This window comes from Miscanthus floridulus, chromosome 5, assembly GCF_019320115.1.
Source record: "Miscanthus floridulus cultivar M001 chromosome 5, ASM1932011v1, whole genome shotgun sequence".
NCBI lineage: Eukaryota > Viridiplantae > Streptophyta > Magnoliopsida > Poales > Poaceae > Miscanthus > Miscanthus floridulus.
This window is the reverse complement of record NC_089584.1, coordinates 89,776,721-89,802,397: the sequence shown is the minus strand read 5'-3', so window position 1 is coordinate 89,802,397 and position 25,677 is coordinate 89,776,721. Positions and strand designations below refer to the sequence as shown.

The window sequence follows — 25,677 nt, the reverse complement described above, 5'->3', positions numbered from 1 at the left end:
TTTGTGTTGATGTTGTTGTGTACTGGAGCAGTATAAGATACGAATTTGGGAGGCAGAATAGCCACACGTCGGTCCCTAAGCTTTATTCGAGGTTCAGTTTCATTCATAAATTTTCAAAACGACCGTCGTCAACATGTGGCGGACCAATGGGTACACGCCGGTGCTAAGAACATCGGTTGTCTGATGTCCAGAGTAATAGGCTAGAGTCGACATGTTCAGGGAGGGTTTGAGCTTAGTTCATATCATTGTGGCCACGCCTAAGTCGCCGCCAAGGCGTACTGTAAAAAAAAACTCTCTTCCTTAATATAAAGGCGCGCAAGTCTTTTACGTGTTCGAGAAAAAACAACCATTTTGGTCCTCAAATTCTATTTTTAGGCTCAATTTCATCCCGGAACTATAAAGATGACCGTTTCAATCCTCAAATTTTGCATTTGGGCTCAATTTCATCCATAGACTGTCAGAGTGCATTTCGTTCTTTAAACTTTTATTTTTTACTCAACTTTGTCTATCAAAAAAGAAAACTTTATATTTTAGGCACAATTTCATCCATGAATTATCAAAATGCATATTGGCTCAACTTCGTCCTTGTCCAGCACCATCCACGATTTGAGATGGACAGTTATCATTAGGTATTATTGTTCCTAGCGTCGTCCCATCTACCGAATCGGATAGCACACTTTCAATGTTTATATTCATATTCTAAGATGGATATAGATATAGACCTAAATATTCTTAAATATGAATTATTTTTAGCCTATGGATAACAATATTATTTTATACATAAATGGTTATTATTTGGGCCTAGATCTCTATTGTTTCAATATATAATAGGTGACTACTAAAGAGTTTTTGGATTAATATTGTTTTTCCTCAAACTTTACATTAACAATAATAGCTTGAAATTATTAATGGCTACTAAAAAGTTTTTGGATGAATATAATTTTTCTATCTCCATTTGTTGGTGGTGTTGGAGGTGACCAGGTGTAACAGTGCAGCGTTCCACTTAGGACCATATACAAAGTTGAGTTAAAAATAAAAGTTTAAAGACCAAAATACACTTTGAATGAAATTGAGTCCAAAATGCAAAGTTTGAGGAGTGAAATGGCCATCTTCATAGTTATAGGATGAAATTCAGCCTAAAAATAGAGTTTAAGAATTAAAATAGACGTTTTGAAAGTTGAGGGATGAAACTTAGCCTCTAGTGATAGTTCAGTTACCAAAACAGCTATTCTCCAATTTATTTGGGACAAATTTGAAGCTCGAGCGAGCCTACAGTTGGCGGTCACTGGTTTTTGTCTCATGCTTGCATTTGCAATGGAGACTGAGAGGGTTCTACGCGGTGCTGCACAACCAGATCGTCTTCTCACAGCATCTAGCTAATAATAAAAATAATACAACAGACACTCATCTATGCCGCCTCGAAACAATATACGCTCATTGGAAAACAGTGTACTCCGTACATGAAGATGAAGTCATCCATACAGGCTTGTAATAGTAGCCACCGGTAATAAATTTCCAATGTGTTATCCACCGTATACATCCAAGATTATCCATGTTCTAACAAGCGGACATACCTCCAAGATTATTTATGAGGGTTATTTTTTAAATTAGTAATGTACGATGAAAATAAAGCATCATATTAATTAGAATTATAGGGTTTTCGGTAAACTTTTATTAAGTTTTAATTGAGTTGGTATAATCATCTTGAGAACACTCCTTACCTCTACATATCAGGATGCACATAGCTTACAAAGTTTAAAGAAAATACATACATCACTAGTATAGTACGTCATCCATTCTAAATTATAAGAAGTTTTGGATTTTCAAGATACACTGCTTTTACTTTGTATCTTCTAGACATAGCATAAGTTTAAGTGTGTAGCAAAAGCTATACATCTAAAAAAAGTCAAAACCTCTTATAATTTGGAATGGAGTGAGTATTAATCAATCCAAGGAATAGATGACCACCCATGTGCCTAGGGAAAGTATTCATTGGCCATCTGCTCCAATTGTACACAAATCACCCCATCTCAATCTTAGGAAGCCGACCTATGTAGTATAGTTCATGTATGAAGCCAATGGATAGTTGAGAGGATAACATGTAAGGAAGAAGAAACATACTTTCTTTCAAAAATTACATCATTCCTATATAACCAAGGCGACCAACAAATGTCAGCTGCTCCCAATGAGACTAACGACTTGAAGGCCTTACTTAAATGCCATAACCAACTTCCAAATATGTTGGATACACTAGGCCTATAGTTGCATGCACAACAAACCCAAACTGCACACGCGAATCGACACTCAAAAAAGATGCTTAACTATCTCATTCTTGTGACAAAAACAACAGTCCTCTCCTCCTTGCCAATTGTGCCTAGCTAGATTATCTTTCGTCAGTATCACTCCCCTTCTTAAGTACCAAAGGAAGATCCTAACGTTTAAAGGGGCTTTAATTTCCACATTCTCTTGTTACTATTGAGGACATCTAATTGGATTAGCTCCATATAGAGGGATTTTAATGAGAACTATCCATTTGGATGTAGATTCCAATGAAACTTATCTTGTTCTTGTGTCAACGTAATATTACCAATGTGTGGTAACAAATTGTTCCATGCTGCTAAATTAGGTCATATCAGATCCCCGCGCCCAAAAAAATAGGGAGGTGAGGAACTCAAAACATCTACTATGATGGCCAGTTTGTTCAGAACTATGTTGTACAAACAGGGATATTGTTCATGTTGTGTCGTATTGTTAAACCATTTGTCCTCTCAAAATCTAATTTGTGGGCCATCTTTGATTATGAAGATCCAAAGTAAAGAAAATCTTCTTTAACCTTCGTGAGATTGGTCCACATTTTTTCAATAGACCTGTGAAAGCAGTTAAGCTCCAAGATATTTACTCCCTTCGTCCTAGTATATAAGGCCACCTCTAGTTCAAAGACCAAGAAACACATTTAATTCTCTCTCTCAACACTAGTACTGCTGTATCGATGAACGTGCCTCTAGAGAGATCATGCCATATCGTGGGACATGAATAAAAAGTGGTTACACCATATATATTAGGACGGAGGGAGTATTGCGTAGAATTTATTGCCATGTTCCTTCTATCGTTAGTAGCTTGAACAACCATTTGATGAGTAGAGCAACATTCTTAATATTCAAATCATTCAATGATATGTAAGATGTTGCCTGTGTCGTGGTCATGGTCGGAGGAGCTTGGGGGTGGAGGAGGATAGGGTTGGTCACCAGCCTCGATGGCTGTTATAATTACATTACAAAGTAGCAAATGTTACTGCATTTCGAGATATAAATGTTATGCACACAAACAAAATAGAGATTTATGATCTACTAAGTCACACCTGAATAATTGTTGCCAAGAGGTAGTTGACGCACCCCACCACATTCGGTGTACATGCGAGTAATCTGATTTATCGAGAACTCAGAGTTGACAAAGAGGCAGCCTCTCACGTCAACTGCAGTGGTGACACACTCACAACCTCTGAACAAATGGACTATTATACTAAGGGCCTGTTTGGATCTGAGGGTTGAAAATTAGCCCATGTTGTGAAAATAGATTAAATATGAGCTAATCATAGGCTAATGGACTCTAGCTAACCACACGTTGTGAAAATAGATTAAATATGAGCTAATCATGGGCTAATGGACTCTAGCTAACCACCAATTGGATCTCATTAGCTCTTAATAGCCTAGAATTAGCTCACATCAAGGCTTTCTAATTGGTATCCAAAACATGTGCTAATTATTAGCTTCCTGATCCAAACACCTCCATAGTCTTGCCTAACGACGAGTGATGCAGCGTCCGATGAGTCAAAGGATAAGGGTGAAGGCTCTTGAATTTGTAGGCTGACACGTAGAGTAGCAGTAACGCTGGCCCAGACTCTCGAGGCGGTAGCCCATAGCCTGGTCCTCGAATGGCGCCAATTGCCGCAGATATAACCACGGAAGAAAGACCCAACCAACACCACCACCTCAGCATTATCTAATGGCCTCACACCATCACCATGCATCTATAAAAGCAAATGAAGTCATGGACGAAGGAAGCATGCCTATACACACAACTTTTGAGGCTCGTCCAGCCATCCACGCTTAAGGGCTGGATGGACCATACCATGCATGCACTAGTTTGATAGATAGTATATGTGTGGATCACCATATGAATTACTACTAGCTAGGTCCCAGTAGAGGTTACAGTTTCCCAGTTGAAAGGTCCTTGCTTGGTTTTGGTAATTGAGTGACAACTTAGGTGGACTAATTGTGTTTATGTGAGATACACAGGTGATTAGTCCACAGGTACATGTGTGTGAGCAACACATGCCATGAAGGTGAAAATGGCTTAGAGATGTTGCAAAGCTCACACATGTGATAATGAAGGAGCTTTAATGCACATGAGACATGACATTGAGTCATGTGATCAAGGTGGAGAAGATCAAGACAAGACTTGGCTTGATGGACCGGTTGCAAGCGTGAAGGGTAAGTCGAAGGCTTTGGAGTGATGGACCGCGTGGCGGTGAAGCTTGAGCAAGACTTGGCGCCGATGGACGATGGCAACGGTGAAGAGCAAGTAAAGTCAAGATCGATGAACCAATATGATTACGTGATGATATGAAGTGGATCATATCATTGTTGATCATGTTGGTGCATGTGTTGCATCAACATTGGAGAAGATGGAATGGAATGCGCAAGGCAAAGGTATAACCTAGGGCATTTCATTTCACCGGTCATAGGTGTGTAGAGAAGTTTATGACCGGGTTTAGGATAGATGGCCGTACTATCAAGAGGAGCAAACTTGTTTTGCATATCGGTCATCTAGTGCCACTCAAGTGATCTAACTTTGCATCATCGCTAGGATCGAGTGGCGTGGCAAGTTGAGTGGCTAACATCCTTTGGGAAATGATTGTGAAAAGCTAACACACATACACATGGTGGTGTACACTTGGTGATGTTGGCACATTTACAAAGGAGGTGGTGTTTGCAGGGGTGAGATGGGTTTGGGTCATTAGAGCAAGGGTGAAGAAGTTAGAAGTAAAAACAAGTTGATCACGAAGATGCTGGCATCGGTCAACTGACCGGACATTGGATCTGAATGCACCGGACGCTGGCAGGCTGCGTCCGGTCAGGCTGACGTACGATGACGCAGAAGCTGGAGTGTGACCGGACGCTGGCTGCGTCCGATCAAGTGTGACCAGATGTGTCCGGTCGAGGTCGGTACCTTATTGAAAACGACCAGACGCTGGGGGTTCAGCGTCTAGTCAGTTGAAAGCTGCTGCGTCCGGTCAAGTCAAGTGACCGTTGGAATCAGGACATGTGGCCATCTGCGGGCGACCGGACGCTGAGGTTCAGCGTCCGGTCAACACGACCGGAGCGTCCGGTCGGCCCGACCGTTGCCTAGTGAAGGGGTAACGGCTAGTTTAGCCCTTGGGGCTATAAATAGAAGTGGCCTTCGGCCATGGCTGGTGTGGAGCACCTTGGGGGACTTTGTGTCCATGCTTGAGAGTGCTTAGGAGCCCTCCTTCTCACACATACTTGATAGTGATCATCCGATTGTGTGAGTGAGCGATTCTAGTGCGATTGCATCGTGATGTTGCATCGAGTGGCACTAGGTGATCGAGTTGCAAGCCAGTGGTGCTTGTTACTCTTGGAGGTTGCCACCTCCTAGATGGCTTGGTGGTGGTCTCCGTGGAAGCCCGCAAGAAGCTTGTGCGGCGCTCCGGAGAAGTGCTTGTGAGGGACATTGTGCTCGCCCCGCGGGAGTTGCGAAGAGCAACTTTAGTAAAGCATGTCATTGAGCTACCCTCACTCAAAGGGTAGGTTCTTGTGGCGCTCGATGTGCGGGCTTAGCGGGTGATGCTAATTAGCCGCCGAACCACCAAGTGAGCGGTCGACATAACGGGGACTAGCGTGTTGGCAAACACGTGAACCTCAGGAGAAAAATCATCATGTCAACCTTGTTCTTCCCATTGGTTTGCATCCCTATTACACAAGCTTGCAATTACTTTTATACATATTAAGCTTGTGTAGTTGCTCTTGTAATTAGATAGCTTGTGTAGCTTGCTAATTACCTTCTTGCTTGTGTAGCATAGAAGTAGCTCCCTTGCGTGGCTAATTTGGTTTGTGTGACCTTGTTAGTCACATTACTTAGTTTGTGTAGCTAAGTATTTGCGCTCTCTAATTAGGCATTGGTTGCCTTGTTATTGAGCATTGCTAGTGAGCTTAGTTAGCTTTGTGCTTTTGCTTACTAGCATGTGTAGGAGCTCCCTTGTTGCTTAAAGTACTAGTGGTATAGGTTTGTGTAACCTTGCTCCTAGAATTGTTTAGGAGAGCTCTAGCTAGCCCGGCACCTTAGTTGCATAATTAGTATCTTTGCAAGGTGCTAGTGAACATATATAGATGGGTGTAGTCTTGTCTAGACCGATTGTTTTAATTCCGTATTTATATCGGTTAGCCGATGTGTTTAAGTTTTAGAAAAGACTATTCACCCCCCCTCTAGTCGCCATCTCGACCCTTCACCAGTGAAAGGAGCTGTCAAGTGTGAACTATCATCCAACAGGGATAAACTCAGGCTGCCCGACAGATTAATCACGATGCCACCAGTACCATCAACGTGCTAGTAGTACTATAGTATCTTAGGACACCTTCATAACGCTAGTCTCAATGGAGAGTTTCATAGCATTGTTTCCAAGAATACCACATCAAATAAAATACAATGAAACAGACACTCTTAATGCATAGTTTCAATCTATACTTTCATAAACATTTAATTCCATGACTCATTGTTAGTTGGTAAGTGTGGCAGGAGTGTTTCATCCTCATGAAACTTATTTCTTCTCTCTCTTCTGAAATATGGTGCCACATCATCAAAAATGCATACGTGGCAGCTTATTAAATGCGGATGAAACTTCCACTAAGACTAGCCTAAGCTAGCTCTAAGCATTTTTTTAATATTTAATAAAATAGAGAGAAAAGTTAGCTCTTAATCAAAAGTTAGGCTCATACACACATTCCAAGAACATGTGAGAGTGTCGTGTGGGTTTAATCATACTACAAACTATTGCTAAAAGCTAACACTATTTGATATGTTGGCTTAGGCTAGTATCTGATTCTTATTGTTACAGATGCCTGGCACATGTCAATTAATGTTGTCATACTACGAGCTATTGATAAAAGCAAACACTATTAGAGAGGTTGCACCACTACAAGAAATTCCATGGTACATGATGGTTTACAGGTGACGCATTCCAAAAACATCATGGATCAGGAATGGGTTCATTTGGACTCCCACAGCCGGCCCATTTACAAGTATCGACTATATAACGGACTTAGGGTTTTTTGATCGAGCATCTCCCACCACCAGTCGTCTTTCTCTCGTCTCTCTCTAAAGCAGATCGGGTTCCCTCCACCACCATCGCCGTCCCCTCCATCATCCCAGATTGCCCCCCTCCGACAGCGGCCCCTTCCGGCTGCGGCCCCCTCAGGCGACAGAGCGCCTCTGGTGGCAGCGTCCCCTCCAGCGGTAGCCCCCCCTCCGGCGGCAGCCCCCTCAGGCGACGGAGCGCCTCTAGTGGCAGTGCCCCCTCTAGCGGCGGCCCCCTCAGGCGACGGAGCGCCTCCGATGGCAGCGCCCCCTTCGGCGGCGCCTGCTCCTTCCCCACGGGCAGTCGTGGTTTCTCTTTCCCCATGCTCTTCACCAACATCACCAGCAACGCAGGCGGCGCCTGCTGTGTTCTTCCCCGTCATCTGCATAATAGGTGACACGCTGGATCTCGTGATTCCTCTATCATCATCTTTCTCATATTTCTTTATCAGGTTTGTCAATCTTTATGTGCTTTCTCTGCTAATATCAGTTCAATATAAAGATCTTTGTATTGTTAATATCAGTTCAGCATAAAGATCTTTGTATTGTTAATATCAGTTCAACATTAAGCTAAGTTTTATGCTAAGTTTTTTAGGTTCCATTGTGCAGGTCTCGATTGCAAGAACATGTAACTGCATATCTGCAACTGCAGCAGCAGCAGCGACAAAGGGATGAGTTGAGGGACTGAACCAATGATCAGTGGCATCGGTGAATCATAGTCTATCACCATAGTCAACCTATTAACTGTGAATTGAGCTACTGAATTGAGCAGAACAAGAATCAGAAGGTAATAAAGGGCACGTAACATGAATGCTTCTTGCCTCTGATTTACACCAATTTGCTAATGTGGTAGTTTTTGGTATATGGTTAATTGGCAGGCCTCTACTTTACAAGTGAATTTACTTTCAGTCAATTTTATCATCATCTGCATAAACTGAATGCCTGATCATTTAACTATTTGTAGACCAGTTACCAAATTACCACTATTTCTTTGAAGTTGTGAGCAATATTTTCTTTGTTCCTAATATTGTTAAAAACAGTTCCAACTATGTACATGATGCTGCCCAAAAACTGAAAGCACATACACCTGCCTCATGCATTTGGTCCTCAAGCTAAGACTGTCCATTACATGTTTCCACTAAGATTTTATAAGTCAGTTCGCCACACTTGCTAAGAGAGATCTTGTCTCCTCTCAGTTCCTTAAAGGTCACAATAGGACCACTATTAGGTTTGTGTAGATGTCCCAATGTATGTACCTTCTCTATTATTGTACATGACTTGACGCCTTGTTCCTTGCCTACGGTTTACTTTGCCAACATTTGAGTTAATCTGTGCACATGTGTATTTTCAGGGAGACAAGTACAAAGACCAAGAACCTGGTGCAATGGATTTTTGAAGGAGTGCCACTATACGGCAAAAAAAATTCAAGCTTATGCAGGCTGTCCAGAATGCTATTGTAATAGATGTGAAGGATGACAATGACATGTTTTTGTGTTTCCTTAGGTTTTATGATGATCAGAACATGTTGTGTTAATGTGCTGCAAATTTGAGTTAACCAAATAATTGGGCTTTGTGATTTTCATTATATAATATGTGATGGTCAATTTTGTGAACACATGGCACTTACATGGTAACTCAAATCATTGACGGAGAAACATCCTACATGGCATCCTGTGTGGCAGATGGTTATGACGGTCTATTTTGTCACAAGCTACCGGGCTTAGCCTGGGCTAAATGGGCTTCCAGGGATTCAATGTATGACGCGGGATACATGACGTTCTTTCCGATCATCATTGTAAGTTAACCGTGACGCATTTTCGCTTGTCTATGACTAAAGTAAATCGTCGTGTATAAGGGTATTTCTTGTAGTGCACCATGCAAACATTATGTTCTAGGCATCCTGACACGTGGCAATTAACGTTGCTTTCGCGAACAACGTCCACCTGAGGTAAATTGGTCTCTGCTCTCGGCAAACTTGCGATGGAATAATCCTCTGCTTTGTGCTCTATAGCCTGGCACCTAGGCATCCGTCGGTGGTCCAGGCGGTAGTGACAGGGGAATCCCCAAATACGTATGCAATTTGGCCGTCTCCAAGTGATGGACTTTACATATGTAGTAGGACTACAACTACAACCAAGTAACGGCATGTTATGGGGACAAAAGCCACCACGATGGAGCAAAGCAACGCCGGCCGCTGTAGGTGTTGTGATCTATCCATGACAACAACAAAGAGACATGTGGGCGTTGGCCCGAGCCTCCCCTACGGATTCTTTTGGCGAGGCTTTATCTAGACTCTTATCCAGAGAGGATGATGCCCTCATTTGTCATCACATTAGAATATTTTTTGGTTCAGTCAAAAGAGTACAGTAATGGGATAAATTTGTCGGTACCGTCTATTACTCTCTTCGTCCTAAATAAATCAAGTTCTATAGTTCTCTTAACTCTTAAGTCAAATATTCTTTTTGTTTGATCAGATTTATATATAAAAAGTGCCAAGATTTACGATACCAAAGTATATCATTAGACGCACCATAGTAAATATATTTTCATAATATGCTCATTTGATGTCAGAAATATTTGTGCTATTTTCTATGAAGTTGATCAAATAAGAAAGTAGTTTGACTTAAAACAACTCTAGAAACTAATTTATTCAGAGATGGAGAGAATACGATTTAAAGGAAAAGCCCTATTTATTTGATTGTTGTGTACGACTGGGCTAACTGATACCGTCGAGAGGTGGTCGATACTCACTTTGCATGCGGGCGTATCAGTTCCCTAGACCATCGATTACATCAAAGCCAAACCAAACATGAAGCAATGTGCCCTGCTATTGCTGCAAAATGTTATAGTACAAAAAAGGAAAAAAATGAACCAAACTACATTTAAAATTCTAGCTAAGCTCGACTGATGAAGTTGACTTTTCACGAGATAAACACACTACCTCCGTCTTTGAAAGAGTGTCATTTTAGGTTTGGACTAAGTCAAATTTTCTTAAGTCGGACTAGATATATAGAAAATATCATCGGCATTTATATCTCTAAATAGATTAATTATGAAAATATATTTCATAATTTACCCGATGATATTTATTACACCTTAGAAATATTAGTACTTTATATATATATTTAGTCAAATTTGAGATTTATTGACTCTTAATAACATTCTTTCAATGACGGAGGTAGTATGTAAGCATGTAAGGTTTTTGTTTTACTAACATATGGAACTAACGATCATTTGAAATTATGAATCGGTGATACTTTCGTTTTCCTCGGGCATGTATTATTATGTTTGAAGGTGCTTATACATGATATTGTGGGAATGTTAGATAAAGTACAAGCTTAAACTTTTTTTAGTCAAGAGGCATTAGTGTCAGGTCCAAATCCGGAAGTAAAACAAGAAAAGAAAAATAACTAAACTGCTAACAAGACGATAAAAATACAATGAACTACAAAAACACGAAGCAGAAATAATTTGACACCGAACACATGACCAGAGAAGTTGAATCGAAGTCTCAATTTTTTCTTGTCGACCAAACGAGTGACTTGTAGGCTAGGGCGAAGCGGAAGGTGGCCGTGTACACCTGTGGGCCTAAGTCCTTTCCAAACGTACATCATGGCGTATTTTAAGAAATCAAAGAATTGTAATGGTAAAATTCAAAATAGGTGAGTAGTAATGATATTTGTCAAAATTTTCAGAATTGTAATGAAACCAATCCAAAAAACCCAATATAGTAAGTAAGCATTCTAATTATATGAGAGTTACATCCTTCCTCTCTTTTAAATTATAAGACGTTTTAACTTATTGACTTTACTATAGATCTAGACATAGTGTATATTTAAGTGTATATCAAAATTATGTATCTAAAAATTCAAAATGTCCTATAATTTGGAATCGAGGGAGTATGTCATTTGCTTTATCCTGGAACCCGTCCTAATATTTTATAGGACATCTTATATTCAGAACAGAGGGAATATGGGAGTTTGAGCCTATGGGGACGGAGCTGCCCTGGAGGCGTGGTGGGGCGGCCGCCCTAGCTACCGGTGGCGTAGCCTCATAACCCTAGATCCCATCTTCTTCCCTATCCCCGGCTGCCGAGGACGCGAGGTCGTCGAGGTGCCAAGCAGAGTGCCCTGGCGACAAACGAGCGTCAACAGCATTAGTCCATGGTTGTTGCTGGGCCTTTTTTGTCAGTTTAGTTTAGCCCAGTAAGGGCCCAATTTGATTTCCAATTCCCCAATCGAACGCATCCCGCATCCGGCCGCTGTCCATGTCCGCAACTCCGCATCGAGCTCGAGCGCATCCGTGATTCCGCCGCTCGACGCCGCTGCGCCGGCCACCGCATGCCACTACGCCACGACGCTACCCCATCTGCCGCCCGCCCCCCAGCGGTAGCGGCCGCCGGCCAGCCACCGCTCGGCGCCTATCCGCCCGTCGGCTGCCGCTAGGAGCCTAGGTGCGCCTGCCGAGGACAGGAGCTAGTCAGCTGGCGTCTGGCGATGGAGGGAGGAGGAGAGGAGTGGCGTGAGGTACAGGAAGTTCATGGTGCTGGGTCCGGCCGTTAATTGATATTCATCCAATCTACAGGTTCATCCATTCTTTTAGTTATATGTATTTTACAATGTATGGATAAACTATAATTTATTCTTCAAATCTGAGGTAACATCTTGTGTTTCTTGTCTACTTTTCGCCATAAAGTGTGATTGTAGCATTTTTGTCCTGATTTGTGTGATTGTAGCATGTGAATATGGTGCGTCGTGAAAATAAAGCCTTTTTTTATTTATTTTCTCTTTGAAATTCGTCTGGCCTATAATTTTTTTGCTGGCTCCGTGGTGGGGAAGAATGGAAGGGAGCGGAAGGTACCATGATCTCGAAAACCTTCCGGTCATTACTGCAGGACTTGCCAGGTAAAGTAGGGCTGCTTCTGCATCGCCCCTGCGCTGGCAAAGGAAAGGACGACGATTAATAAAGAGGCAGAAAAAAGATCAAGTACCTCGTATCATCATCTCAGGCCGACGTCACATCTAATGTTTCGGGATGTCGGAATAAGTTTTCGGATACTAATAAAAAAACTAATTACATAGCTTATCTGTAAACTGCGAGCTAAATTTATTAAGCCTAATTAATCCATCACCAGCGCATGGTAGTTACTGTAGCACTTATGGCTAATCATGGACTAATTAGTCTTAAAACATAAGTCTCGTTATTTTCAATCAAACTGTGCAATTAGTTTTTTTTGTTTATATTTAATATTTTATACGTGTGCCGCAAGATTTGATGGGATAATTCTAAATCAGGCCTCAATCATTCACCGTCCGCTGGGACGGGACGGACGGCCAGTGGAGTGGAGCCAGCCAGGCATACGGCGGGGCCGCACGCAAAGCTCGCCAGCGCGACGGCCGGATCGGAGCCGCAGGTCCGCAGGCCGGCAGGCGGCAGGCCGCAGGGGGTGGAAAAGGCGTGGCGTCAGCCTCCGCCCTCCGGTCATCTCCACCGGCCAGGCCAGGCGCCCAGGGCCACGTTTAGTTGGTCCCCAGTTCGGCGCCGCCTGATTTCTGGCAGGTACTATAGGTATAGTAATTTTTATTTTTATTTAATAATAATTATTCAAATATTGACTAATTAGGCTTAAAACGTTCGTCTCGTAAAGTACAACCAAACTGTACAATTAGTTATTGATTTCGTTAACATTTAGTACTCCATATAGGTACCGCAAGTTTGATGTGACGAGGAATCTTCTTTTTGTATAGTGCCAAAATTTGGATTTTGGGTAAACTAAACAGGGCCCCGGCCTGTGCCCGCTGGCCCACGCGCGCAGGCGCAGCACAGCAGCGGCAGCAGCATGCAAGGAGCAGCACTGCGGCCAGCGTGCGGCATGCAGGGCCACGCGGCTAGCGGCGTGGGCGTGTCATGCGTGAGGTGAGGTCACGCGCGCGGCAGGCCCGGCCGGTGCCGGTGCGTCGGGCGCGGCGCGATCCAGCGGAGGTGACAACCTGCGTGCGCGCGGGGGCACGTACTGGTACTGTGGGATCCATGCCATGCCCCGCGGGCCGGGATATTCGCTCCCCCCTCCTTCAATTCCCAGCCGTCGTCCCCACGCTGCGCCCACGAGGTTTTCCCGCCGAGGAATGCGTGACGGGAAGGTCTTGATGGGATCGGGCAGCCAGCCAGCGTCGCCCCACGCCGGCGCATCAGATACGGGCAAAACGGAAGGAGCAACGCGGCGCGTGAAGGCCCATATGTCGTTCTTGAATCTTGGGGACCGCTACGGGATTTCAGTCTCCCGCTTACCATTGGTAGATCAGCAAGCATCAGTCATGCAGCAGATTAAGGCCTTGTTTAGAATTTATTCCCTATCACATCAGATGTTTGACACATACCTGGAGTATTAAATATAGACTAAAAATAACTAATTGTACAGATTGTGACTAATTTACGAGACAAATCTTTTTAAGCCTAATTAGTACATGATTTGACAATGTGGTGCTACAGTAAACATGTGCTAACGACGGATTGATTTGGCTTAATAAATTCGTCTCGCGAATTACCGAGGACTTTTATAATTTATTTTATTATTAATATCTGAACACTCCACTCCGACGTGACATCCCTAAATAAACACCGTCTAAAAGTCATCGATGTAAGAGCAGCTTTAATGTTTGGTCTATAAGAAGGTGCTTCAAGAAGAAAGAAGACGATCGTACCTTAGGTAAACATTGGAGTTAGAGTGATGGTGTCAAGCTAATATCCGTTGCGCCAGTGGCTAAAGTTAGCACCTACTCTTCCTAAAAAAAAGAAGTTAGCACCCACTAAGGCTTTTTTTTTTTGTTTTAATTTCTTTGCACTTGCAAACCTGCCCGCAAACATAATAGGGTGTGGTGGAAAGTTAGGTAGATGGAACAAGGGTAAAGTACATTTTTCAACACCCAAGTTACACGCGAGTCCAATTTTCAAGCCTCAACTTTGAACCCAGGTAACGGACACTCTTCAACTGTTAAAACTAGACAAATTTCATTTTTTGATTTTCAAGGATGCTAGACTGTACTAAACACTAGAGCAAAATGTGATAAGTTAGCACTTAGCACACCTTGATGTGGCAGAATATATAGCTAGCCCTACTTAAATTATACACCCTCCATCCCCCAAAAAATACAATTCTAGGTTTAGAAGAAGTTAAACTTTGTTAAGTTTGATCAAATTTATAGAAAATAGTATCAACATTTATGTTTTCCAATAGGTTTATCGTGAAAATATATTCTATGATTAATCTAATAATATTTATTCGGTACCATAGATACTAGTATTTTTATGTCAATTTAGTTAAATTTAAAATTGTTTTATTTTCTCAAAAAGTGAGAGTTGATTTAATTTTTTTGATAGAGGGAGTACTACGTTTAAAGTTGCCCTAAGTTTCCAGTGGACTGGACATGGCGATCTTCCATTCTTCTCGCCGTTCTACAACGCCAGCTGGTCCTTGGTAGGGTTCATAGTACGTGTCGATTTGACGTTACAGGAATAGTACAGGCTTGAGGGACGGAGGGAGGCATGCAGCTAGCTGCAGAATACGTAGCAGTACGGGCAGCGGCGAGAGCGAGGGCATGGCGACTGCGTTCGAGCTTTATGATGGCACCACCAGTCGTCTGCTGTTTGCTGGTTTTTGGGCTGATAAGTTCGATTAGTATTGATTTATTTTGAGAAAAAAATACTGCTAACTAATTGATAAGTCTTGGCTGAAAACAGACTGTATGATTGGATCCTCCTACCACCCCATCAGAATCATCAGAGTGACGGAAAAATGCCGTAGCCATGCTGCACCTGCACGCACGGAAGCCATCGAGCATTCGAGCCATACTAATGTCGCGTGTGGTTTGGTCTGCATCTCCGGCCGGGCTACTACCGGTGGTTTTACCTACCCACGGTTTTGACGTTGAACAGTTACCAGTACTGTACTATATATACAGTACTAGTGATCATGTCCGCGCCAGCCAATACAAGTGGTAATCGCGTCCGTGCGTTGCCATGTTTAATTCGGCCTACTTAGAATGCAAGGCAACCTTAATACATGGACTTCGCACCATAGTGAAATGCTTTTTTAATACATCATCCCCCCCCCCCCCGCCTCATTCAAAAATTTGCTTATAAAGTGTTTTTTTTACAACAAAATAGCTTATAAAGTTGTCCTAAAGTCAAAGTACATTAAGTTAGACCTAATTTACCGTGAAAGAGCATAAATATTTAAGATGTCCGATTAGTAATATTATCATAAAAGTTAAATTTATAGCGTATTTATTTATTTGCGAACGTTGCCTAGACCGGCTGGTCTAAACTACTAGTAGCACCCTCGGCCTGCGTGAGGGGTCTTTCTACCTTTAGGCCAATTTCAGTGGAGAACTCTCTCTATCTCTCTTTATAAATAAGCTGTCAAGTCAACAAAATTTATTAAACTCCTTTGAAACCCCGTTGAGATTGGCCTCAAAGTGCAATGCTGTCGTCTTGCCCCCGCAGACCAGGTTTCTTTCTTCTCTATAAAATTAGTTAAACTACCATAAGTTTGATCAACTTTATAGAAGAAAAGTAACAACGTCTATGAACCAAATAAATCTAATTTGGTGTTATAAATATTGGGTTTTTAATAAATATAGTCAAATTTTTAAAATAATTTGACTTAGAACAACTTTAGAAGTTGATTTATCCTGGGAATAAAGTAGTAGTTTTAACTTAGCTTTCTCTAAGAGCAACTCCAAGAGCTTCTTTAGATATCATTCCATATTTATAGGAATAGAGATTTTGGTGATAAAAAGTTCCTAGACAACTTCTTCATGGTTTTGCTACGGTACCCTAAATAACTGTGGACCGTCGATTTTGGTGGCTATAATCAGATATTACCTCCTACCAGGTAATAGGAGAAATGTTTTTTTATTATTTTTGAGAAATAGGAAAGTAATCAAATTTGAGGTAACTTATATATCAATTAGAGATACAAACATGTGACCGTGGATTTGTATTGGATGATTCCCAACGTGACATGTAACATTTTTCATTAATCAATCTACGTGGAGTTGTAACTTATCTCAACGTTAGATGTACATAGACGTTAGTTGTACATAGATGTTAGTTGTATTTTTTTCTACAATAATGTGACAAACGTAGAGGTGCATTTTAGTTATTTATTTAAGTTGGAACGTGAACATGTTGGTAATTAAATTAAATATTTATTTTTATAATTCAACATTAGTATTCAGTAATCAAAGTGCAGCTTTTGAAGTTGATTAGGCTCAAACCATCAATATATTCACAAGACATGTTCGTGTATATGATGTACCTCTACAGCTCTACTTTGTCAGGTCCGGCATGGTGCTAGGCCTTTGCCTTGGGCGCTCCACCTCCATGTAGCTGTTGCATGTTGGTGCACTCCATTGGTTTATATGGCAACGAACAAACTATTCGTGGATAGTAGATATCTTATTTACATTTGTTTAGTTTGTTGCCTTTTTATTTTTTCCTTTTTCTAAACATTATAATTAATTAATTGTTGTATGCAACTCAAAAATCAAGGGCTAAGATTTATTTGAGATCTTACTTTCTACTCCCTCCGTCCCAATATGTTAGTCGTTTTGGCTCTAGACTTGTGTAGCCAAAAAAGTATCTAAACCTAGACACAGATGTACAGGTGCATTGAATATTGTGTGAATCTGGACATCTAGTACTACTCCTAGAACAGCACACATAGGGGGATAGAGGGAGTATGAGGTAAGGGATGTACCTTAGTAAGGCCCGCTTCTTCGATCAGATCTCTAGATATTGCTATCTTCGATTATGGATTTCTCATTGGCCAAAAATAAAGAGTGAAAAGGTGTCTCAAAAATACACATAATATATAAAGAAATTGTTGGAGTGTGGAAAGATATAAATAACTACTTCTATTTAAATGACTCTTTAAATGAGGTTTTAAACGTAAATTTAAGATTTTTTTTGAAGATGTTCTAAGAGCAGCCGCAGCACAGGCAAAGGCACTGGGTTAGAAGAGAAACGAACCTCACAGGTCACCAGTCACGTTGGATTTTAAACCATGCAGGCTGCAGCTTAGGCAATCCAGAATCGACAAAGTGTGCCATAAGAATATAAGATATAAGAATAAAAAAGGTAAAAAAAAAGAAATCCTTCAAGGCGCGAACGGACGCTAGCCAGGCCGTCTGGTTTAGCGCTCTCAGTAGCACCCTCGTGGTGCGGGTTCAAGCCCTAGGTGTGGCACACCAGCGCGTTGTTTTCGGGGATTTTTTCCGAGCGAGTTAAAAAAACTCTCTCGTCTGTCCCATATCCAAAGCACAGGTCTGTGACCAGCTCATCTCACAGAGATGCGGTGCCGCTGTGTATGAGTGGGGCAGAGGTTCAGAGATTTTCTTGATCTGCGTGAGAAGATTACCCAGGGGCTGTCTAGCCATCGCGGATGAGTTTTTTTTTTTGAAATCCTTCGATGCGTAGTATGTGAGTGCTTCAGGCATACCAAAACAAAATTTACCTCGTGGCATCGATGCAATCAGACCTCGATGCTAGCATATTTCTTCCGGTCATGGTATGTTGCAACGTGCAAAAACGAGGCTCCTTCTCTCTTCTTAAAAGAAGAGTTTTTTTTTACAATGCTGTGACTGCTCTAAAAAGTTATTTTATTTAGAACAAAGGGAGTAGTCTAAAATAAAACCCATACAAACAATAATAAATATAATTTAATATTCTATAAATTTGGTTAAATTTTGAATAGTTTGAGTTAGGAGAACTCTAACAATTGACTTACGACAACTCTAAACAAACAGATCAGTCTCTTCAAAATATTATTTACTCACCCTTGCATCGTAAACCCATACAAAACTTTTTTTTTACTGCTCTGCACGGAAGCAGCTTATTTTCAAAAACTTTTTAAGTTTAACTAAATTTATATAAAAGAGCGCCAAGACTTGTTACACCAAATTAGTATCATTAGATACATCATACTATTATTTTCATAATCTATTTTATTTGGTATCACAAATATTTATACTTTTTTAATAAATTTGGTTAAACATAAAAAAAAAGTTTGACTTAGGATAACTCTAAAAATTGATTTATTCATGAACGTGATTTATTCATGAACAAAGATAGTATGAAATACTATAGTACACACCAAACATAGGCAAAGCGGAACCCCTAATGATAATCAACAGTAGAATAGGCCTTCCTATCTATGCCTAAAGTATTAGAACATGAATATCCTTCTGATCTAACTGCACTCTAATAGCTAGGAGCTCATGTGTTGAGTTTCTTTACTCCTTGAAATCATCTTTGTCATTCGCTGGAAGCCCTTTGTTTCTCCGGTAAACTGCAAGAGCACTCCCTCCAAGCTGTCATGGAAAAAATAAAATAGAAGACCTTTGACAAATATATTTTATTTACGCCGCCCAAAAAAAAATTGTGGTGAATGCAAATGAATGAGTGCAGGGATTAGAGAGGGGAACTAGAGAACTTACAGCCATGCACACAACGCTGACAGCTGAAGGAACAGCAACGAGTGGATTTGTGAAATGCTTTTGAGCAAGTAAAAATCCAAGTGCAGAACTCTGCCAGAAAAAAAGTGAGATTGACAAGCACTAAACGTATGAAAATGCACATTGCTCTAGGCAAGGGTAACTGAAGGGTAGTCATCCAGCTAATGATGTTTTGATGGTTTGTGAACCAAACTGCTAGTACAATCACCGAGATTTCAGTGTCTAACAACTTCATTCGATAGAACAGAGTATGAATTGCAAAAGTCAATCTCATTTCATTTTATATCAATAGTGGAAAACTAAACATATTCATCAAGGGGCCGTCTACACATCATCAACCAATTGACAGATAACATGTTTGAGCGATTAGGCAGCAAAATAATGTTACGAATATTGGTGTTTAAGCAACCTACATAATACATAACAAACCATACAAGCAGAGTAATTTATACAAATAATTGATCAAATTGATTCTTTACTTGTCCATAACTATCCAATAACATCCCAAACAACGAATAAGAACCATCTAGCTTTGAACGGTGCTACAAATTTCTATGCCTAGATGAGAACAGATTAAACCTGAGCATATCAACATATCTTTACCTGCATCCCACATTCAATTGAGATGGTCCTAGAGGTTGATTCCCCAAAGGTAGATAATCTCGATAACCAGTACCCAAGAGCAAATGCAGCAACATGAAGCAGAGCGACAGGGAAAATAAGTTGACCACCTTGAGTTTTCAACACTTCTGCGACTTGTCCAATCTTGCAAAAGTTCAGTTTTGAATCAAAACTAGAGAAAAAAATAGTATCCCATTCATACTATTCAAAATATCATTATGAGGAGCAACTATTTACTAATATACTCCATTAGCTCCAAATTGTAAGTCATGCTAGCTTTGTCCTAAGTAAAACTTCTTTAGCTTTGACCAAGTTTATAATAAAATGCACAAACATCTGCAACATCAAACAAGATTCATTATATACAACATGACATGTATTTTGATAGTATATTTATTGATATTGTAGATGTTAATATATTTTTTCTATCAACTTGGTCAAGCTAGGAAGGGCGGGCCTGGTGCAAGCGGTAGAGTCTTACCGCCTGTGACCGGAAGGTCCCGCACAGGGCGGAAGCTCTCTGCACTGGGTATGTCTTTTTTTTTTAACTTGGTCAAAGCTAGACAAGTTTAACTTAGGACAAAACTAAAACCACTTACAATTTGAAAGCAGGGAGTATAAGGGAATAGGATATACCTATACTCATTACTATTTAAGAAAATATAAGGACACCTGACCATGCTTAGAATCATCACATGCTTGTTCAGGTTAGAATGGGTTATTGCGTTTTCTTTAACTCAACAAAAGTGGATTTTGGTTTTCATGAAATATATAAAAAAATGATTTTGAATTACTAACAGTTATACAAAGGCTTGAATCTTACTCAGGAAAGTTCTTTATAAGACTTACAGGGCTTGCGCAAAGCAAAGTGGTGAGGAGGACACCGATCAGGGGCGTTACAGTGATAATGCGCTCAGTCAACTTAGGAAAATATTCATGGGCCAATACTGAATAGTGAAAGAAATAGTCACACCAGCTGTCATAAAATATTTCTAAGACACTAAAAGTCAGTAAATTAATCTCCCATTAAGCTTTTTAAGCACCTCCAACAACAGTCGGCACCAAAACAACCTGGAAAGTACTGATGGCCAATCCCTGCGTAAACAAAATATCCTTTTAACTCAGGCAGACATAATTAAGGAAACAAATTGGAACAGGATTGTAGTGTCCTTACTGCTGCATCAACAGGAACTAGTTGACCAGCAAGGAGTTTTGTCAAGAGGGGTGTCATCACTATAGCACCAATAGTTGAGCAACTATAACATGCACGGGGGGAATGTTAGAATGCAATAGAGAAGTAGGCTGAAGGAAGCATAAATAGCATCGAAAGAATATCTCTAAATCAAAAACTAAGTAGCATAACAGAACAATAAAGTGAAATCAGAAATACTACATGCAACAGTCAATGACCTGCAAATCAAATTCTACAGAAAAATATTACACAAACATCTTCTGCTATGATACTACAGAGGGTATAAACCTCGTAAGTGATTTATGACTAGAAGCTAGTTAAACTTGACATTGCCTATGTTAATTCCAAAAGTTTTTTTTTTCACTCCAAAATTTCACCATGGAATCCTCAACTAAATCCAAATTTTGATTCAGACAACAGCAGAGCATTGTTGGCATTAAATCGCGGGACTGATGTTACAGAGAGATCTGGCATAAGATCAACTCGACAACATAAAGCTAGCAATAGAAACTGGCAACAGGAATGCACTGTCCAAATCAATATTGTGATTGTGATAGTATAAACCTTTAGCAATTAAATGCTCCACCTGGAAACAGATAGCACAATAATAAAATGATAAGTGCAACAGAAAATGAAACGGTGTCAGGACAGATGTGTATAATCCCATAGCATGAGCAAATGTGCACGAGTAACTGTGTGCGTGATGTCAATATTGCAAATGTGTGCGAGTGACCCTGGTGGCTCAATTTTGAACTCTTAAAAGTTATTATTATTCTTAATGCAAAGATATGCAGTGTATATTCTTAAAAAAAGGATACATGCATGCGGATGCTAAGTATCTACAGCTTTAGTAATGGATAAAGAAGCTCAGGAAAGATGCAGGTGTATGGATGTCAAAGAGATTAACATAAGTACCAAACAAATTCCTTTCTTTTGCAAGCAAAACATCAAGCTTACGTGGTCATAAGAACTGAAAGCGCAACAATTCCCTTGGATATATAAGTTGCAACATTTGACGCTTGTCCACCAGGGCAACATGAGACCAAGATAAGACCAGTTGCAAGAGGAGCTGATAGCTTCAAGGCCTGCAAAATAAAGCACCCAAATTATGTGCTTATAAATGCAGGCATTAAAATGAAATGTCTGGTAGAGATACTCTAGTGAAATGTTGTCGGTGTTTCGATTAGACACCGGCTAGAAAATTTGTATATTACGCGTCTAACCCGAATGATGTGCTAAGAGGACACAAGAATTATACTGCTTCGGGCTGAATATCCCTACGTCCAGTTTTGAGCTGCTCGTGTTACTAGCACTGAGTTTGTAGTAGGGGGTTACAAACTAGCGAGAGAGGGAGGTAGCTCCCAAGTCTCTGGTGTGATGTGACGTGTTTTTTCGATGAATCGATCCCTTCAGTAGGACGCACTGCTTTCCCTTTTATAGGTCAAGGGGAAGCAGGGGATTTTAACCACCGAAGGGAGGAGGAAAAAGGAAAGAGAAAATCAGGCTCCCGGAGGTGCGCCGCCCTCCTCTTTGCGTGGGTCCCGCTGACCCTGTAGATCGTGATGGCAGCGGCGGCGTACCGGGGTCCTATTGGCCACTGCAGCTTACGTGCAGGCGTCGTGCGCCATTCTTGTCTTCCGTCCCATCCGAGCGGACGGAATGGTCAGAGGGTCCTCTGACAGAAAACCATACGGGAGGCTAGCGGTACAGTGCCAGTCAACTGACGCCGGTTGACTGACGTTGGACGGTGGTCAGGCAAGGAGTTGGCAGCACAGTGACCATGCGTCCGTCACTATGGGCGATGTGAGTTCCCCAGAATGACATGTCGCAGGGATGGGTCATGCTGAGATGTGATCGCTTCCTGCACGATGCCAGAGGTTTGACCTTGAGTGGTACTTTCTAGCCCGTAGTGGTTGGCGGCGACGTGAACTTCTGTTAGGAACTGTGTTCGATGGATCGGGCGAGGCAGGGCCGGCCCTTAGACGTTGGCCGAGGCGGAGCCTACCCTCCTGTGGGGGTATGACCCCGGATACCCACGGCAGACCACATGGGCTGCGCCCTCAGGGGCGGCCCAGCCCACAAGACGACGCCTTGCGGGGCACGACTCTGGTCGACGCCTTCCGCAAGACATCTGGAAGATATCCCAAAGATACTACGAGATATGTTAGGATATGTATGATCACAAGATTCCTGTAATTAGTTATTACTTTCCGGTTATCTCTCAGATCTAACCGACTTGTAACCATGCTCTCCGGTCTATATAAGGCGGCAGGGACCCCTCTAAACACACGCAATATCAGACGATAGCTAATACAAACCAACAGACCACAGGAGTAGGGTATTACGTCATACTGACGGCCTGAACCTGTCTAACTCGTGTGTCTCTATTGCCTTCTTGTCCTTGATCTCACGCTCCTCTGCCGATCAATCTACCTTCGTGGGATACCCCTCGGAGGACTATCGACGATATTCTGTCGACAGTTGGCGCGCCAGGTAGGGGCTGTGCGTGCTATTTCCTTATTGATCAAGATGGCTTTTTCCACAGGCTCTTCGTCCCTTCCGCAGCCTGGCCAGATCTTCACGGTCGGATCCATCTCGTGGGTCATCAACGCTGACGGAGTCGGTGAGCTCCTCAAGCCGGTGTAGATCGTTTCTGTGCTGACCACCCTCGCGCCTGCAATAGCAGATCCGATCTTGGAACCACTTCCGAGATCTCCTTCATCAACGACCCGCCACCCGCTTCCTCGCTACCAGAGGAGGCAGATCAACAATGACAATCTGATCGAATCCATCGATCGGGTCGATTTGAAGCTCACCGATTGCCTCTCCGTCGCCGAATCGGCCCTGGATACTTTGGTTTAGCACTGACCACCCTCCGATCTAGATCTATCGGAGGCTGCTTGAAAAACTTCAGGACTTACGGCTCTAGCCTTCAGGCTCACCAACGTTGTCGTTACTTACCAAGACGCCCTGAGGGGGAAATTCGCCGACCAGGTGGGATATGCCCATCCACTCGCCGACCAGCTCGCTGTTCAGCCTCCGCCAACCATCAACATGCTACACGTAGACTGGTGCCCTGGAGTGTCCCTCCAGACCATCTCGGAGGAAAACCTAGGCTCCGAGTCTTAGGGCTCTACGGAGACCCTCGCCGATACCTTCATCGAGCAGCTCCTTTTTCCACCCTTCCGGGGTGGCGCGATCTTCAACGTCAGCATCGATAGCCCTCCTTGGAACAGCGAAACCAAGGAGGAACGCGTCGCTCATGAGAACCGGAACGTCAACCGTGCGCAGCGTCGAGAAAATGAGGCAGCTATTGCACGGGCCGAGGCTGCTCGAAATAATTAGCTCGACTCACAAGGAAGGCCACTTCCACTCCACCGTGACCTCAACAAAGAGTTTCTCCGCGTTGATGGCCACGATGTCTTCAAGACTCCAAGCGCTAATCTGACAGTGGCCGCCAACGTGCTCGCCCGCCTCCCGCAGACGCCCGAGCTCGCCAAGGTCGCCACCATGCTTAAAGCGGCACACTGTCAGGTTAATGAGATTCACGAGGATCAGAGACCTTTGTGCTCCACGAGCACGATTCGCTAGTCAGCTGCGCTGAGATCCAATCGCCGCCCCAGTCAAAGCCGTTTCACTGACCAGTCACTGCCTCTATAGGGGGAGCCAGGGGCCATCGTGCCGAACACCATCGCCAACATGACTAGGAGGTCGAATAGGACGCTCGAGTGCACCTCAGCAACCTCCGGGATGCACGATGGCGTATCGAGCAACGTCGCTTCGATCGCCATGAAGACGAAGTGCACCGCCGCTAGGAGTACGAGCAGGAGTATGGAAACCTGGACTTAGCTCTCAAGCAGATCGACGCTGGCAACGCTGCAGCCAACACCGACCACAACCCCGAAGGGCCTCCAGTGTTTATGAGGGCGCTCCAAACACTCCAATGGCCCCATGGTTTCAAAATTACTAGGGTCGAGCCCTACGAGGGAAGGATGAATCCAACACAGTGGCTACAGGCTTACGCCACCGCTGTCCGCGTCGCCGGAGGAGACACTAGTGTCATGGCGAACTATCTCCCCGTCATGCTCACACCACCTGCCATGAGCTGGTTTACTAGCCTTGCCCCAGACTCCATCGGATCCTAAGAAGAGCTAAAAAGTCTTCACCGACAATTATATGGCTACGTGTACTCGTCGAGGCACCAAGCATGATCTCAACCGCATCAACCAGAAGCTGTCCGAGCTCCTCCGTAGCTACAATTGATGCTTTTCCGAGATGAGGAATTCTATTCCCAACATCACGGAAGCTAAGGTCATCACCGCCTTCACCCAAGGACTCCACCATCGCGAGCTTCGCTCCAAGTTCAACCGCAAGCCGTCCATAGGCCTTGGCGAGATGATCACTACTGCCAACCGATACACCGACGCCGAGGAAGCCGAGGTGCGCTTCAACGAGGATGCAGGCACCCATTGCCAACCTCACCGCTAAGATGACCGCCCCGACGACCGATGCCACAACGACCGCCACTTCGATGTCCGTAGTTACCATCATGACAACGGCTGTGATCGAATAGAAGGACCCAAGCCTGGCCAAAATCATCGCCACCGGCTAGACCACATCATCGCCGCCATCAATCAACCTCACACCAAGCGCAACTACGACGAGCAATACCAAAAAATCCTCGTTGGCCCATGCTTTCTTCACAAGAACGCCAAACACAAGATGAAGAACTATCTCGGCTTGGCTAAGGAATTTCAGGACAAAAAGATGGAAGACGACACCAACGATGGAGCCAGAGACCACCGACCACCTGGGGGTAACAACAATGCCTTCTAGTACCACGACAAGGTGGTCGCCACCATATTCGGGGGTCTCGCCACCACTGAAAGCAGAAGAGAACGGAAGCTCACCGCACGGCGGGTGCTCTCCGTCACTACGGAAGACGACACCGCTAACCCTAGTTATCGCCCATGGTCC

General features: G+C 42.8%; 1 protein-coding gene across 1 annotated transcript; it reads right to left on the bottom strand.

Annotated features, from left to right (window-relative positions):
* Positions 1 to 18,626: 18,626 nt before the first annotated feature.
* On the bottom strand, positions 18,627 to 23,709 carry LOC136454910 (probable sodium/metabolite cotransporter BASS2, chloroplastic). Its single transcript, XM_066455152.1, has 8 exons — positions 23,662 to 23,709; positions 21,658 to 21,785; positions 20,683 to 20,764; positions 20,552 to 20,603; positions 20,358 to 20,455; positions 19,491 to 19,652; positions 18,870 to 18,959; positions 18,627 to 18,743 (listed from the first exon to the last, which is right to left on the bottom strand). The coding sequence occupies exons 1-8, from the start codon at positions 23,707 to 23,709 to the stop codon at positions 18,666 to 18,668; spliced, it is 738 nt and encodes a 245-aa protein (XP_066311249.1). The 3' UTR covers positions 18,627 to 18,665.
* Between the last annotated feature and the right edge of the window lie 1,968 nt (positions 23,710 to 25,677).